At 40.6% G+C, this 15,084-nt stretch overlaps 1 protein-coding gene across 3 annotated transcripts in view; it reads right to left on the minus strand.

Moving 5' to 3' along the window:
* The window catches only part of asap1b (ArfGAP with SH3 domain, ankyrin repeat and PH domain 1b), a 60,015-nt gene that overhangs the window by 31,055 nt on the left and 13,876 nt on the right, over nt 1–15,084 (minus strand). For all 3 annotated transcript variants that reach the window (XM_038730423.1, XM_038730415.1, XM_038730408.1), the window contains exons 2-6: nt 7,772–7,844; nt 4,046–4,191; nt 1,415–1,489; nt 913–962; nt 624–753 (exon numbers count right to left, since the gene is read on the minus strand). In XM_038730423.1, coding sequence (XP_038586351.1) covers nt 624–753; nt 913–962; nt 1,415–1,489; nt 4,046–4,191; nt 7,772–7,844 — 474 coding nt within the window. The remainder of the gene's footprint in view (nt 1–623; nt 754–912; nt 963–1,414; nt 1,490–4,045; nt 4,192–7,771; nt 7,845–15,084) is intronic.

The following is a 15,084-nucleotide window of genomic DNA, read 5'->3' on the forward strand; positions in this document are numbered from 1 at the left end:
TGAGTTTGAAGCCTTATCAGGCGCTAAAATACTAAACAGTTATTTATAGTATGAAAACACAACATTTCACAAATCTGGAAGATAACCGCATTTAAGATGGTTTTATTGCAATCTACCCATGGCGCCCTGGTGCTGACCATGAATTGCAATGTCTCTTTGATATCCCTTATTTCTTGTCACCTCTCTACTGTCAACAAAACACTCCAGAATAGTTACAAAAAGGAAAAGTAATCTACGAGGAAATGTGCGCTTGCGTGTACAGTATTCCATGTGGGCAATGTCGGATCACATTCTGCTGCGTTTACGCAAAAGGTTGAGCCGCGTTCAACGCTTTTACTGGACAAAGATATGGGCGCTTTTTTCCATAGCCCTTGTCATATTGAAATGAAATAGGAGGCTGTGTTGTCGCACCACAACCTAACACAACAACATGTGAAGGTAATTTTTACAATCCCTGGTGATTTAGAATCAGACAACAGCACAAAAAGATTAATACCAGGATGCCGTTTTTGCGTGGATTTAACCTTTGACCTGCCCGTCACAGGACCTGGCTAACTGCTAGGCTATCTGATGCTTGATTACTGCCAACCAAAAATGTCCTACAGCGTCATTTTACAACCTACCTCACACATCTGGAGCTGAAAGAGACGCCGTTCCTTCTCCATCTCCTCTGCGATTTCAGCCCCGGTGATCTCCGTGCGGATCATGCCGTGTTGCTTGGCGTGCTCTCGCTTCTCTTTCTCGATCTTTGTGCTGACGCAGAGAAGAGGACAGTTACTGAATGGATGCGTTTCTCTTCTACGGTCCAAACAATATCGCTGCACATTATGATCCATTGTTCAGTGCCCTGTAATGAGTTACATGATGCAAATATACGGTATTACGACAGCACACTTTAAATAGTTGACTTACAACTTGGCCTCGTAGTCTTTCCATGCTTTGTCAAAGGGCTTCTTGATGTCCTGCAGAAACACAAGGGGACAAGCATCAGCAAACTACAAAAGAGGTCACCCCAGGTATGGAGGTATGTTCAGAGCTGGATCGCTACCAGAGTTCCAGCAAATGCCTCACTCCGCTCACGATTTATGCCCGTGACGGCCAGCAAGCGACCACGCCCGCCCTTGTACCCCAAACATCAAGGGTTCATGACCCAGTTACTCGCCACTCACCTCAAGCACTACACAAAAGGCAGTTCTTCTGCAAGATTTACAGTGTGATCTTTTGCACATAGAGACTCCGTCTCTCTGGCCCCTTCTCGCTTACACTCAACATACACAGAAGTTGAGAGATGTGCTGATGAGGCATCTATTTTCTCCGTCCCGTTGCTGAGAAGTCGCCCCTGGAGAGGGCGCGGGAAGTGGCGAGTGGGAGAGAAAAGTTTCAGGAAGAGAAACTGTTTTTCAGTAAATCTTACCCCTTTCACGCCTTTCAAATCGCCCTTCAGCAGCGAGTCCAGAGTGAAGATCACATTGTGGCTGAGGCTCTGGAGCTGTAAGAGGACACACATAGAGGAGGAGGAAGAACAGTCAGAGATATAATGTAGCTCGTGAGAAAACATGGCGAACATATTGTAACACACAGTGCAAAGAAAAACAAAAACCGACAATGAACTGATCTTACAAACAAGTATTGTCTGCTGGATATAAATCATTCCTCTGTGTCACAGAGCCCCACTGTTGTCCAAAAAAACTATTAAAAACAGAGCATTGATCCTCATCGTTGCATTGGGGGACATGATCCTGAATTTCAATGAACACAGGCACTTTATTTTTAGTCAATTCACAATACTGTTTCCGTAAATTCTCACTAGAGCACCAAATGTGTATTTATCTGCCGCTGAAAATAGTGTTGTTTGAGTAACTTTGCTAAAAACTAAAGTGCCCAGGTTTAAACAAAGAAAAGAAAAATAAAGTATTATATGAACTATATATTTGTGACCTTTTTAAAGCACCATTAACTGATATTTCTGACCACTTGGGGCCAGTGAAACAAGCTGTAAACACTTATCACCTTATAAAGTTGTTGGCAAACTTGTTAGCAAATGGTTGCCTCTTTAAAGATCTAACAAATGAAGAGCAACATTAACATTATTTCAGAGTCTTATTTCTGGCCACCTAATAAATGTACGGCCAATTATTCACTGCTCTTTTTTTTTAGCTATGTTTTAGGTGTCCACCATCTCCTGAGGGCTCTTTAGCTGCTAGATGCACCACTAAGTTCCCCAGCTAGTTTCTAACATTTTCTGCTGCATTTCGGTGCTTTTAACAGAGCGTTTTCATGCTGAAAACAGCTGCCTGCTGCTGCTGGAAACAATGCTAGTGACAGCAGTGAGAGTGAATCAAAAAGTTGAGGCCTGTTAAACCAAAACAATGAGCTACAAGACACTAAAACGGTCCATAAGGGTGAGGGGAACTGCAAAGTCAGGTGATAATTCTCTGTGGGTTAGTTAATACAACTACATATTACACATGGTTATTTGATCCGGTGTTAATATAAAAATATTTATTTATTAGTGCAGCTTTAAAGAATTACGTCTTCAGAGTGAACGAAAGGGTCCGAGTAACACAGACAAAGAAGGGAAGCTGTGGTGAAGTACTGGAAGACGAACTAACCCACGGTTTCTGTCTATTTATGAGATTAATTGATGATCAGAAAAACAACCTATAGTGCAATTTTTTAACACATTCATGCCGCTGCTGACTCAAGAAATCAACAACATAATAGCAAAAGTGCTGCCAGAAACAGCACAAGTGCAGGTTAGTCTGTTGAAGAATTAGCAAATGTTTGACACTGCCAACAGCTCGGGTTGCCACAGTTATGCTCAGCAACTCTAACCATTAGGATCAGCAAGGTCATTTACAACAGTACTAAGCATTTAAGACCCTGTTGTTCTTAGCCAAGTCCACACAGACACACAGCAGCGGTCAAGGAAGTAAACAACGCTTAATGGGAGCTAATGTGCTTCTTAAGTGCCTGTCTTGTATATGGCTAACGTCAGAATCAATCTTCTACTGGCTGTCTGCCGGTGTGCTCTAACAGCACATCCTGGAAACTGTGTCTTTTGCCTTCTCTGCTGTATGTATACAATTCTCTAAAAAGCAAATAAACACAGAGAGAGACGCAGAAAAGCTGACATCAAGCTGATCAAAATGTGTCTATAAAATCCGTTACGTTTAAGCCGATAACACATGTATGTAATCTAGGGCAAGCACCGTTCATCAATTCTCATTTGTAGTGCACGCACATACCAGCAGCTCTCGAGGCGCAGTTATTGTAGTCTAAAAAACTCACTCAATAAAATTCTTAAAATGGAAAAGGCAAGAGTCAAGAGAGGGAAAAAAAAGAGGAATGAGCAGAGATAACTTCACTTTCCCGTTTATGCAGGTAGCGACGACAGGTGGGTGATTTAAAAAGGTTTCCGAAATGGACACACACACACACGCAGAGTTGTTCCTGGTGCTGCCAAGTGTATTTATGGCGTCTAATCTCGCCGTCAGCCACACAGGAAGAGAGCGGGGACTGGCTCTTCTTCCAACAACAATCACTCACAGAGGATTCAAACAGGACACATTATTCAACTGAAACGTCAGGGGAAATCCACGGCGGGCAGATAAGAGACTCGACTGGGAGAAAAAAAATACAGGGAGGTAGATATAGCAGCAGTCAGCTATACTGTCCGACTGTGATGGTGGTTCTGACTGTGTGGGCAAATTTTATATACAGTTTTGCAAAAGAGTAGAGATTGATGAACACGTCTTATTCAGCTGGAACCTGTTGATACACACACCTCTATCATTTGTGAAGACTTTTACTGACTACATTCATCAATAAACTCTTGACCCTCTCCACTACATGCCGAACGTCAACCCTTCACCTAATGTAATCCTAATCTTACCCTTAAACCCAAATCCTAAACCACTTATAGAAGTGAAGACGGGGAAAAAATAAGATCGCTTGCGGGAATTTTCCCTTTTTCTCTCCATGTGAGGACAAGAGCTCACACACACACAAACGCTTAATTTTAGTGTTTGAGTGTTGAACTCACCAGGTTCTTCAGTAGGGCAGACAGCTCCTTGGTGAGGGAGGAGAACTTGACGAAGGCGGTTCCCAGGTCGGGGTTGTCCCGGCTGATGAAGTTGCTGCCAAATTTGTCCAGGGCCTGGGCATAGTTCTCTTCATTCTGGACGTGGTCTGTGTTGGAAACAGAAAAGAGTCATGATTAGCACATGATTAGCATGTGTAGAGGACTGGAAGTGGCCTGCAGTCTTTGCAACGACCTGCTGCAGGTGCAACAAAGGTACAAAGGTAGTGAGACAATTAAAGCTCTCAACACATTTACTCAAAGAGACTCCTCATGGTTGGTACTGAACCTCAGTACTTTTTAATTTCAACCAAAATGTGTTTGTAGCTCTGAAAATCATAAACTGCCAAGAACTAAAGGTTGGCATTAAATGTCCATTTAGATTTGTATTCTTGTTAACTTCTTCTTTGATCAGATGGTGAATGTTTTACATCATATTTTGCCAGCTTCATACAGTTTTATTTGGGCAGAGCTCATGAAAAGCTGCTTGTGTTGAGACCATAGACTTAATTCTTTTTAAGGACTTGCTTACTATTAATTAAATTAATTAATTAATTAATTTATTAATTTAATTTATTTTTATCAAAGTATGGTATCAAAAAGAAGTACTGTACTAGTATTGGTACAGAAACTAAGGGACAAGTGTAGCTGGCGTTATTTCTGATACGCCACAGAGTCCCAGCAATCGCAGTTGCAAATTACAATCAAATACATTTCTTTTGTTCGTGGCTTGTAATCCAACTTTGACCTCAACAGTTCTCAGTGTGTGAAAGATCCTACAGAGGTTAAAGGGGGTAGTATAAAGCTGAAATCTGATACAGATAAAGAAGACTACAAGATTAAAAATTCAAATAAATCAAGGGGTGTGGAGTTAGAAAGAAATGAGGTTATCAGACCTCTGCAGCCCGCTCCTTGTCTCTGCTTGAAGCTAGCGGCTCAAGGCTACATTAGCCGCTACTAGCATGACACACCAGAATCTCTGACTGAGCTGTTGGCGGTTGAGTTGCATTGTGGGGATTGTAGGCGCCAGGTTTTGACAGGAGGAAGAATTTGTGTCATAAAAAAGACGACATCTCCGGTTCTGCTGCATCAGTTTTGTTCCTTTTTTATAAACTGCACAGTCTAACAAAGTTATAGGAGTGCTATGCTAAATCAATAGAGCGCCCTTTTAAATGCCCGGGACTCCCCGCACATCAGTCAAAACGGAATAAGCTTTTTTAGATTAGAAGTAAAACATCCTCAAGGAATCTACATTCCCAGTTGCCTCGACTTGGCACCTCTGTATATGCTATGAACTGGGTGACTGAGAATTTCACATACATATAGTTTAGTGGTGAAGCTGCTTCACACAGATCTTTATAAATCTAACAAGGAGGTCCAAAACATAGGCTTACCAATGCTGTCAGATTATTTATACAACAAGAATATAAATTTAAGAGAAAAGTGAAGAAAATGCACCATTCTTTATTCTCAACAGCACCAGATGAAAAGCACCTGGACCAAACACGTTTGTAAATCTTCTGCTAGTGGCGTTCATAATAACACAGATGTGAAAATAGTCAACAGATCCTACAATGGAAAGTTCCTTCATCAGTGCAGAAACACAAGTGATACAATAACAGACACATGACCTTAACTTGTGACTTTTGATCAGTGCTGTTTCGTTTTAAACACTTCGACAACAGTAAGTCATCATGTGTGGTTCTTCAGTTCTGTGAAACTCTGCGGGAGCCGACAGTCAAAAAGCAGCATTCATCTGTCCTTGTCATTAAGTGAGACATGGAGAGGAGCTGGACGGTGAGTGACACTGTTGCCAAATTTGAGAGGGAGGTAAGACGGGCACCCTGTAGAGCTTCTTCTTGCAACCGCCATTTTGAACTTGTGTCATACTGGAAACTAAATTACAGTCCATACAGGGCTGTGAGGACAATGAGGTTGTGTCCTCTGTATTTTGTTGTATTTTTCTGTCTTTTCATGTACTTATTCTGGGAATTTGGGGGTTTTAGCAACCTGGGACGAGTTTACACAATACAATTCAAAAACCTGTATGGTATACATATGGTGGGTATTTTTAGGACAACAAAAAAGTAAATATATAAAGGATTCCGTATTTTCCTACTCAATCAAGTCTATTTCTCGTATTATTTATGGTATGGTATGCAACAGCCATTTACTGTATTAACATTTAGTAATCATCTCTATCTATATTGTTGGCTTTAGGGCTGCTAGTTGTTTAATCTATAAAGTGTCAAAAATGTCAATCAAGGTTTCCCAAAGCCCAAGATGACATCTTCAAATATCTTGTTTTGTCCACAACCCAAATATATTCACTTTACCGTCAAAGAGGAGTAAAGAAACCAGACTAATATTTACATTTAAGAAGCTGGAATCAGATCATTTTTCTGGTGACCCAAACGGATTATTCAATTATCAAAATAGTTAGCGATTAATTCAATAGTTAACAACTAATTGATTAATCGTTGCAGCTCTAGTTAGCTTTATTTGTGGTGGAGGGGTCCGCCATTCAAACCGCCTTCCTACGCATTAGGGATTCACAGGAAATGATGCAGCCACTGTTTGTAGTTTTTTCTCATTGCTATCGGCCTCACTGTTCACAGTCCGTTCTCTTTACACCATATTGGAGCTGTGCCACGTTACTGCAAATGCAAATCCAACATTTCCTACTGCTGTAGCTTTAAATAAAAGGTGGTATTTTTGTTTGTCAGTTTTAAAAATATCAGGGAGGAATGGGGCAAGCCACAGTGAGCTGTAAAATGAAGAACTGCAGGTGACACCTCCAACTGTTGAGTGAAACATGAAATCAAATCACGATTAATCAAGCATGATGGGAAATGGCCAACTATTGACTGATTAAAACAACGTGAGTTTGTTTGGCTGCACTGTAAACATATACCAGTTGCTCTATTTCTAATAAAGAACAACACTAAACTACAGTGGCTGTTAACGTCAGTAACCAAAGGTGGCGCCAAATCAACCAGGACTGAAATCTGAAGGACTGTAACTGAATTAAGTTTCTGGAGGGGCGTGTGTGTTGGAGGGGCGTGTGTTGGAAGGACTCATGACCTCTGTGTTTCTAAAATCCTGGCTACGGCCTTGAGTCTAACTATTCATTACATTCACAAGATGCACAAACATCCCACTCTTATTTCTATTTTTAGATCACATGCGGCGTTTGTCTCACTATAACTAGACCTAGCCAATGTTAACTAACTATTGTTTATTAGACACTCGAGTTGTTTCAGTTGTTTTGAGACTCTCTCATCTACAGAGTCACAATGAGATTAAGGTAAACTGTCGTTTCTGTGGAGCACAAACAAACTTTTTTTTTTAACAAACATCTGAAACTGTCAATTTACAGGGAGGAGGCTGCTCTCAAAAGCATTCAGTGGAAAATTACTGAGGATCCATGTCACAGCAACGAGCAAAACAAACTCAGGTGTTGGTTTCTGTTTTGTGTGTTTCAGGCAGAAACACACACAAAACACCATCTGTCCCTCATAAGGCACTGTTCCAGACGCACAAAAAAGCAATCCTCATTTTTATTAAAGATATTTTAGAAATCCTGGACTTTCTTCTTGGGTTTTATTTATTTTTGGAACGTACAACACGTACCCAACCATCAGCTAAAGCGCAGTCAGGCAGGATATATTTAGAAACAGCCAGACTTACCTTGTCCTGAACTGTAGATGGCCTTCACTGATTTCTTCACCTTCTGCAGGGAGGTTCGGTCCTGGTCCAGCGCCTGAGAGAAGAGGAGGAGGGGAGTAGTTTTTGAAATGGTTTCATCCTTTAAGAGCATACTGGAAACATGCACATCAAAAGACAGAGAAGATCATTCCAAATCCTTAGTTTTAATGCTCCAGCAAACTTGAAGAATTCAGTGTACAACCGCATTTGCCCAGTCGTTCAAAGCATGAATACTCTATGAAGCTAATGTAGGCAGAGTGCTCACAATACAGTGCTTGACCTGAATGTGGCATAAATCATTATTTCAACACTGCTGACTGCTGGTAGCAAAGCCTTTGTGCTCTCTAATAAGCAAAACTAATAATTTTATCACTGTTAGGCTATTTATTATCACAATGATTCACAATGAAACATTTAAATGCTAGAAAAATGAATGCTGCCATTGAAATATTGTTACAGTGAGTTACAGTGAGTCTCACTTCCTTGCAATTTCAGAGATTAATGCTCAGAGTTCATCATCCAAAGCACCAGGGAGTTAAAATAATGACCAATAGAAAAAAAACACTTTACAGATGCTATAGATCATGGCACTAGTGGTTGCTCGTTTAACGATAATACATATCTATATTGAGAGAAAATCCTACAAGGCCTAATGCATCGCCACCACCCCCCATAAAAAACAGCTTCACACAAGGAAAATTCATCATCATAAACATCATCCACATATCAGAAAAACTCCTTATTGCTCAGCTCACTTGCTGCCAGGGAAAATATCAACTACATCAAGTGAAACCACATTCAAACACATCTTGCATGCTGCATTTGTGGCCTGATTAAACCTAAACACAAGCACATTTCATTCAAAGGGATATATGTCGCTTTTTAAAGCCTTTTTAATTTTATATTCATTTCTTTTCTTCTCTCAGTAATAATCTTTAAATAACTTGTTGCCTTTCTTTTTCATTCTAGTACTATTTTGTTCTCATTTACAATTATCGGTATAGCATCTCTCTTCATAGCACAGTGTGCATTTTTTACTTTATAGCCTTGCTTTTATTTAAAAAACAACATAAATAAATTTCAGAATTATAATATTATATGGGAAACATTTGTCATCAGCAGATATAAATCTCTTATCTGAACAAAAACCTAAAGTGCAACAACGCCTCTATCCTTTCTTGGAGAGACTCTACTCTTATATGTTGGTGATAAAATAAAAACTTAAATAGATATCTGATTGTGTCTGATTACATTCAGCCACTTGATTACATGGTTGGTTATTGTAAAAACCCCATTTAAAGCAAAATGGAGATTTATATACCACATGTACCAGTGTTACCACATCAAAACATCTCTAAAATAAGAAATAAATGGTTAAGAAATGTCTAATAATCTAAGGCCATTCTGATGTCATAAACCACTTCACAAAATTCACTTACTGGAAATGATCGTGGGGTGAAAAATAAAACCGTATCCCAATGTCCCCACATCCGTTTACTACAGCGAACAGAGATCAATAGGTTTTTACTCGCATGCATCATGCTGGTATCAATACAGAACCTCATTCAATAGGACCACCATTGCAATCTGCCTAAGATATATGTTTTTTCTAGTAATTAATCCCTGGAGTATTGCAACACAGCACCTTCTCAGTAATTAAGTTTCTGGCATAATTTACCAGTCACTTCCCAGATTACTATCTGCAATCACAGTGTGATAAAAAGAAAGGAAAATGTTTTTTTTGTTGGGAGAATATGCGAGTTTCATGAGAAGGCAGTTAAAAGCAATGCTAATGTTGAGCAGCATTTATTCCTGCTGTGAGCCAAACAACCTTGAGACTGAAAATCACCTGTCATACTGAACGCCATCTGTCTATTATAATTTAATTTGCTGCAGGTAAAGCTGAGACAAATGGGGAGACAGAGGAGGTCAGAAAAAGTGGGCACAAGCAACACAAACACACCTTAATTACATGTGAGCCAGTATTGGCAGTTATTACAATAATTTCTTCTGACGGTGCAATCATTTTACATCCTGCCCATCTTAACCAGAGGGAATGGAACCATGACTCATAACATTCATTCGTTGTAGATGACAAACACCTGCATCTGTGGTGGTGATGGCGCATAGATAAGATGCTTGCCTTTGGTGTGGGAGACCTGGGTTCGATTCCCACTGTGAGGAATCCACCATTGTGTCCCTGAGCAAGACAGGAGGTGTGCGACCTCTGACATATATAGCAATTGTAAGTTGCTTTGGATAAAAGTGTCAGATAAATGTAAAAACACCATTATATCAAGGTCAGACAGTTAAGAGCAGAGGCACACACAACAGCGGCCTAATTAAATTTCACAACATAATTAAGCCATCCTCTGCCTCCCCTGGACAGTTTTACATAGCTCTTCCCCAATTATGGCAGCAGCAGTTTGCCGCCGCAGGGCCCTTTCAGCCGGGGCCGAGCCCTTTGATCCCCCTGCAGATGGGAACAGACTCTGCTGCCCAGTACCTCCCCACGCTGCCTCATTATTTAGCCCTGTGTCTGTGTGGCTTAACAGTGGCCCAGTCTTGTACCATTATGAAAATGTTACAGTACCGTAATCTTGGCCAATATTGTCTCTGTATATGATATTATCTTGATTACTATAATGAAAATCATTAAAGGAACATACTTAAATGATGAAAAAGCCTCACCCAAACTTGAGGTTCCTTACACTGTGACCCCTGTTCACTGACAACATGAGTGCTTAGTGTTATCTGATATGCCGCTTTTCTGTGTTTTTTTATCGTAAAGTGAACATCTTCGGGTTTCAGACAACACAACATAATTTTTGACATCATGGTAACTGTGGCAGACATGTTTCCTTATTTCAAACACTAAACAATTAATTGTTTAATCAAGAAAATCATTTTCTTATGACAGTGACTCCAGCAGACTCCATCTAAACGATTTGACGTGGTATGTTATACAGCAAAAGTCACATATTGGCAGAGACATATTTACTAACAAGCTGTATTTCGTCTCTAATCGCCTCTTTGCAACACACCAAACCCGGCCCTCGTCACTCAGTTCGAGTCAGTCAGCAGTTTAACGCCTCCAAAGTACATTAAATGTGTGATTATTCAGACAGTGAAGTTTTGCCTGCTGATTAGGATGAAGAGCACGAAACGGAGGCTGAGAATGCAGACTGACTTTTGTGGCGCTCATGTTGAGAGCAGCTGGCACCACCACCCGAGGGTCACCCATAATCCACTCTGTGCGCGTAATTAAACATTCAGTTGTAACATGAATAAATTTTAACCGATGCACTTTCTTTAAATATAGACTTTGGTTAGCCTGTCCACACTTCCATACATTACCAAGTCAAAATCTGATTAAGAAAAAGCTTTCCCACGTTTTAGATAACAAGACTTCAGACATTTATTTCATGTTAGGGAGGATAAACAATAAATGTTTACACACTGGCCAACACTTTTTCAGTGGTAAGTGTGACTAATGTAACTTGGAGAGATGGTTTTTTAGAGTTGTTATTTCTCAGCTTTTAAAGGGGGAAAAGAATCAATGAAATAGCGCCGTCTTGGCACAAAGTCTTTGCAAACCCTTGGCAACAGCCAAGAATGCATCCAAACTCTGCTCTCCAAAAGGCCGACAACTATTGAATATAGTCAAAGGATTGTTTTTATCTGCCAGCAACCAATGGCAAGCTCTCACTCAACCCAGGAGGATTAGCATGTGTGACCAAACACGCCAAAACATCTGCGGTCGCTCATCTCTCCAACCAAACAGCAAGTGATGAATATGGAGGATTTATTCAGTGCCGCTGAGAAAATCAAGCAAACAATAAAAGTACATTTTGTGACCGTGTGTCACTCCCTTGAGAAATATCTATCCTGAAGAACCATTTGTGCTGAGAAAGTCAACGTGTCCGTGTCAGAATGCTTTTAAGTGGAGGTCTGTCAGAGACGGAGCCAGAGGTCAAGGGCCGACTTAGAGGAGGCCAAGCGTGGTGCCGCAGCGAGAACAGATTTGGTGACCACCAAGGTCAGACGTGAACATCCTTGAAAGTTCAGAAAATATCTAATCTTACAAATGAGGAGGCGGAATTTTTTTTTCTTGAAATAAATATTATAGATGTTTTATTCACTTGTATAAGCAAAGACCATTTCAATAATTTCTATTATGAGCCAAGTAACTAATATTTTAGTGCTTCTGCTGGGTTGATGAATGGCTCCTAATACTAGTATACGAGTATTATTTAGATTATTGATAGGGCAGATACCTAAAACATCGATCCATCTCACATTTGATCACATTCTGGGAACATAAACACACGTCTGCATTTTGATCACAGAACTCACACTTGGGGTGGATCTAATTATAATTTTCATCATCAACTATATTTTTTCTTTGTTTACTGATGAATCATTTAGTTTATTAAATAAAACACCTATTTAAAGTCCAAGTTAACACATTTAAGCAGCATGTTTTGTACAACAAACAGTTTAATTTCATACAAAAGACTAAACTTACTGTACATGTATACATTTTTATTTTTTATTCAAAAAAGAATTTAAACAACCAATCTATTATTAAAACTTGCTTATTTTTCTGTTGATAGACTAATCATTGTAACTCTAATTCAAAGAACAAATGGTTGTTATTTACTATTAAATGTTTTTTAACATGCATGTGTGATACAGAAACTAACAGAAAATTGTAATAAAAAAAAAATGTATGACTGGGGGTTTCTTTCTGAGGAATTGAAGCAGGTTTTGAGCAGCTGGCAGCCACACAAACTACTTTATCAACAACAAATACCGTTAAAAAAAAATGCTGCAATCAAAGGCTGGAATGAAAAATGTTAGTTGCAGCTTTATTATTTTATAGTTGAAACCAAAATAACCCCCAAAAAGGACCCTTAAAGTGATGTGACCAGTGGGGTAAGTGGGGGATGACTTCCTGCCACAAACACACTCAGTCATGCCCAGGAGGTCAGAGCCTCGGAGGAAATTGGCAGTGGAAGTGACTGGGCATGACTGACTGTGGGCCGTCTCAGCTTCACGCTTCCTGCCCGAGGCCTTATCCTCCCTCAGCAGCCCTGCCGCTTCCCTTGCAGCCGTCCATTGACAGGAAGCAGGAAGCGGCCAGGCTTGACAGTGTCCTGTCCTGTGTCGGCAGCACTTCGTCTAATGACACCGACTGCTCTCCGCTGACAGCTGAGGAATAAAAACAACACGCTTTCTGGCAGTGTGGGTTGGCTTGATTAGCTGATCCGCGCTTCAGATTCCTGCTCTGTCGCTTTCATGGCACATTAGTCGTCTTTCCCATTTCCTCCTTGAACTCATCCTCCCCAGGTCCTTGAACCTCGCTCTTCTCCTCCACCTCGGCATTTGGCTCGCGGTTACCGAGGAGATGTGATCTGTCCGTGTCACGCGTCGACTCAACATTCTTCACCGTGGAGATTGAGGGAAGCTGCTCTGACTAACCGGCCAGCTCTGTGTTTGTCAGCAGCACACTGGGACTCAACTGTGCCACTGTGGCAGATTTTACTCTTCACCCGGCACCCGAGATTGGCACACACAAGTTCTCAGTATAGCTAATATGCAAATTATTTCCTAGAAGAAGAAAACAGGAAAGGGCATAATTATCAAAAGGACTTCCCCAAAGCCAGAACACGGGGCTAACAAACTTCTGAAGTGGCATTTTTAGAGACAAAGTGACTGAAAACTAGTAAATGAAGAAGTCATGGAGGGCATCAGTCTGTTCGTCTGTCTGTCTGTCTGTCGAGTCTATGTGGCATGACTCAAGCAGGAAGGGTGGGGAGCCGTTTTCATTGGCAGGAAACAAATGCACATCCCTTTCTCTGGGCCTGCAGCAGGAGAGGCCTTCAGCTCTCCGAGTGGAATGGGAAAAATGAGAGGATGAAACATTTCCACAAGCAGCTGAGGTCTATTAGCCTATTTCTCACTCACACACACACACACACACGGTACTCTAGAGAGTGAAATACTGCCAGTGGTTTTGGTTTTGGTTAAAGAGTATCAGGACGACCACATGACTGACGTAGTGTGACGGAAATGGCAAATAAAATTGACAAGGATCAAGATGAGAGTCAGGGTTTTTAGGTTTTAAGAAGTGAACGAGGATCACTAAAATCTATCACCATGTCGGCCAATCACATTCCCCCAATAGGAAGGGGGGGGGGGGGGGGGGGGCATTCACCTTTTAGGGGATGTTTTCAGCCTAAACGGACTGTGTTCATTTCTAGACCTCAAGAACGATTTTAATCTACCGGGTACATCCATTTTTTTCTACCTCCAGCTTAGAGCAGCGCTCAAAGCGCATGGCGTACCATGGCAGAGACACTAAAAGACTTCTTGGGAAGGAGGTTTTGTGTATTATGTTGCTTGTCACATGTTGCTTCTGTAAAATGTGTTTTACTGTTGACTCAATAAAATATTTGTTCACAAAAAAAAATAAAATCAGAAGAAGTTTAGCCCTAACCAAGATCATATTTCTACAGGGGGTTCCCAGGCTTCTTGATCAATAGCAGTAATTTAGAAATCCAAAGGCCAAAACAGAAAATGATAAAGCAGTTCTAAGAGGGCCAAACCACTGGTTTTACATGTTTTAACCCCTTAGCTTAACTACATATCATGCATACATACAGCAGAGCATTTTCCAGACCATATCATGTCTATAGATACACTTCCAACTTCAGGGAGCCTTTAGTATTAAAATTCACTTGATTTAACAGTAAGTACAAACATTATTTTACCTTGAAAATCAACAAAAAGATCACGCATCATAGCAAATTATGCCTGTCTTTACTTTGGGGATGAAGCTCGTGGATGCCTTGCCTTTCTGCAGCCTCTCAATACCCATTTGTGGCAACCTCCCATTAGCACTTGAATGTCCCACAAGGAAGTTCAAACCGCAATGAAATTTCAACGGACGCTGCTCTCAACTGGACCACCATGCGATAATACACTGCTCAAAAAACATCAAGGGTACACTTAAATCGCACATCAGATCCCAATGAAGGAAATAGTTTGAAGTTCAAAATCTTTACTGTACATTGTTTAATTTGTTGGGAACAAAATGACATAACAGTCAATGGAAACCAAAATCACCAACAGACTGAGTGCTGGATTCAAAATCACACTGAAAAATTATAAAGTTATAAAAATGAAATCACAGGCTGATCCATGACTTTCATCACGGGAACTCACAATGTGACTCAGTAGTGTGTTTGGTATGTGCTACCCTCCAAGGATCACTATCACTGACCTGCCAC

Source organism: Micropterus salmoides, unplaced genomic scaffold (assembly GCF_014851395.1).
Source record: "Micropterus salmoides isolate LMB-PRFRI ecotype aquatic unplaced genomic scaffold, ASM1485139v1 Ms_hic_scaffold_1, whole genome shotgun sequence".
Classification (NCBI taxonomy): domain Eukaryota; kingdom Metazoa; phylum Chordata; class Actinopteri; order Centrarchiformes; family Centrarchidae; genus Micropterus; species Micropterus salmoides.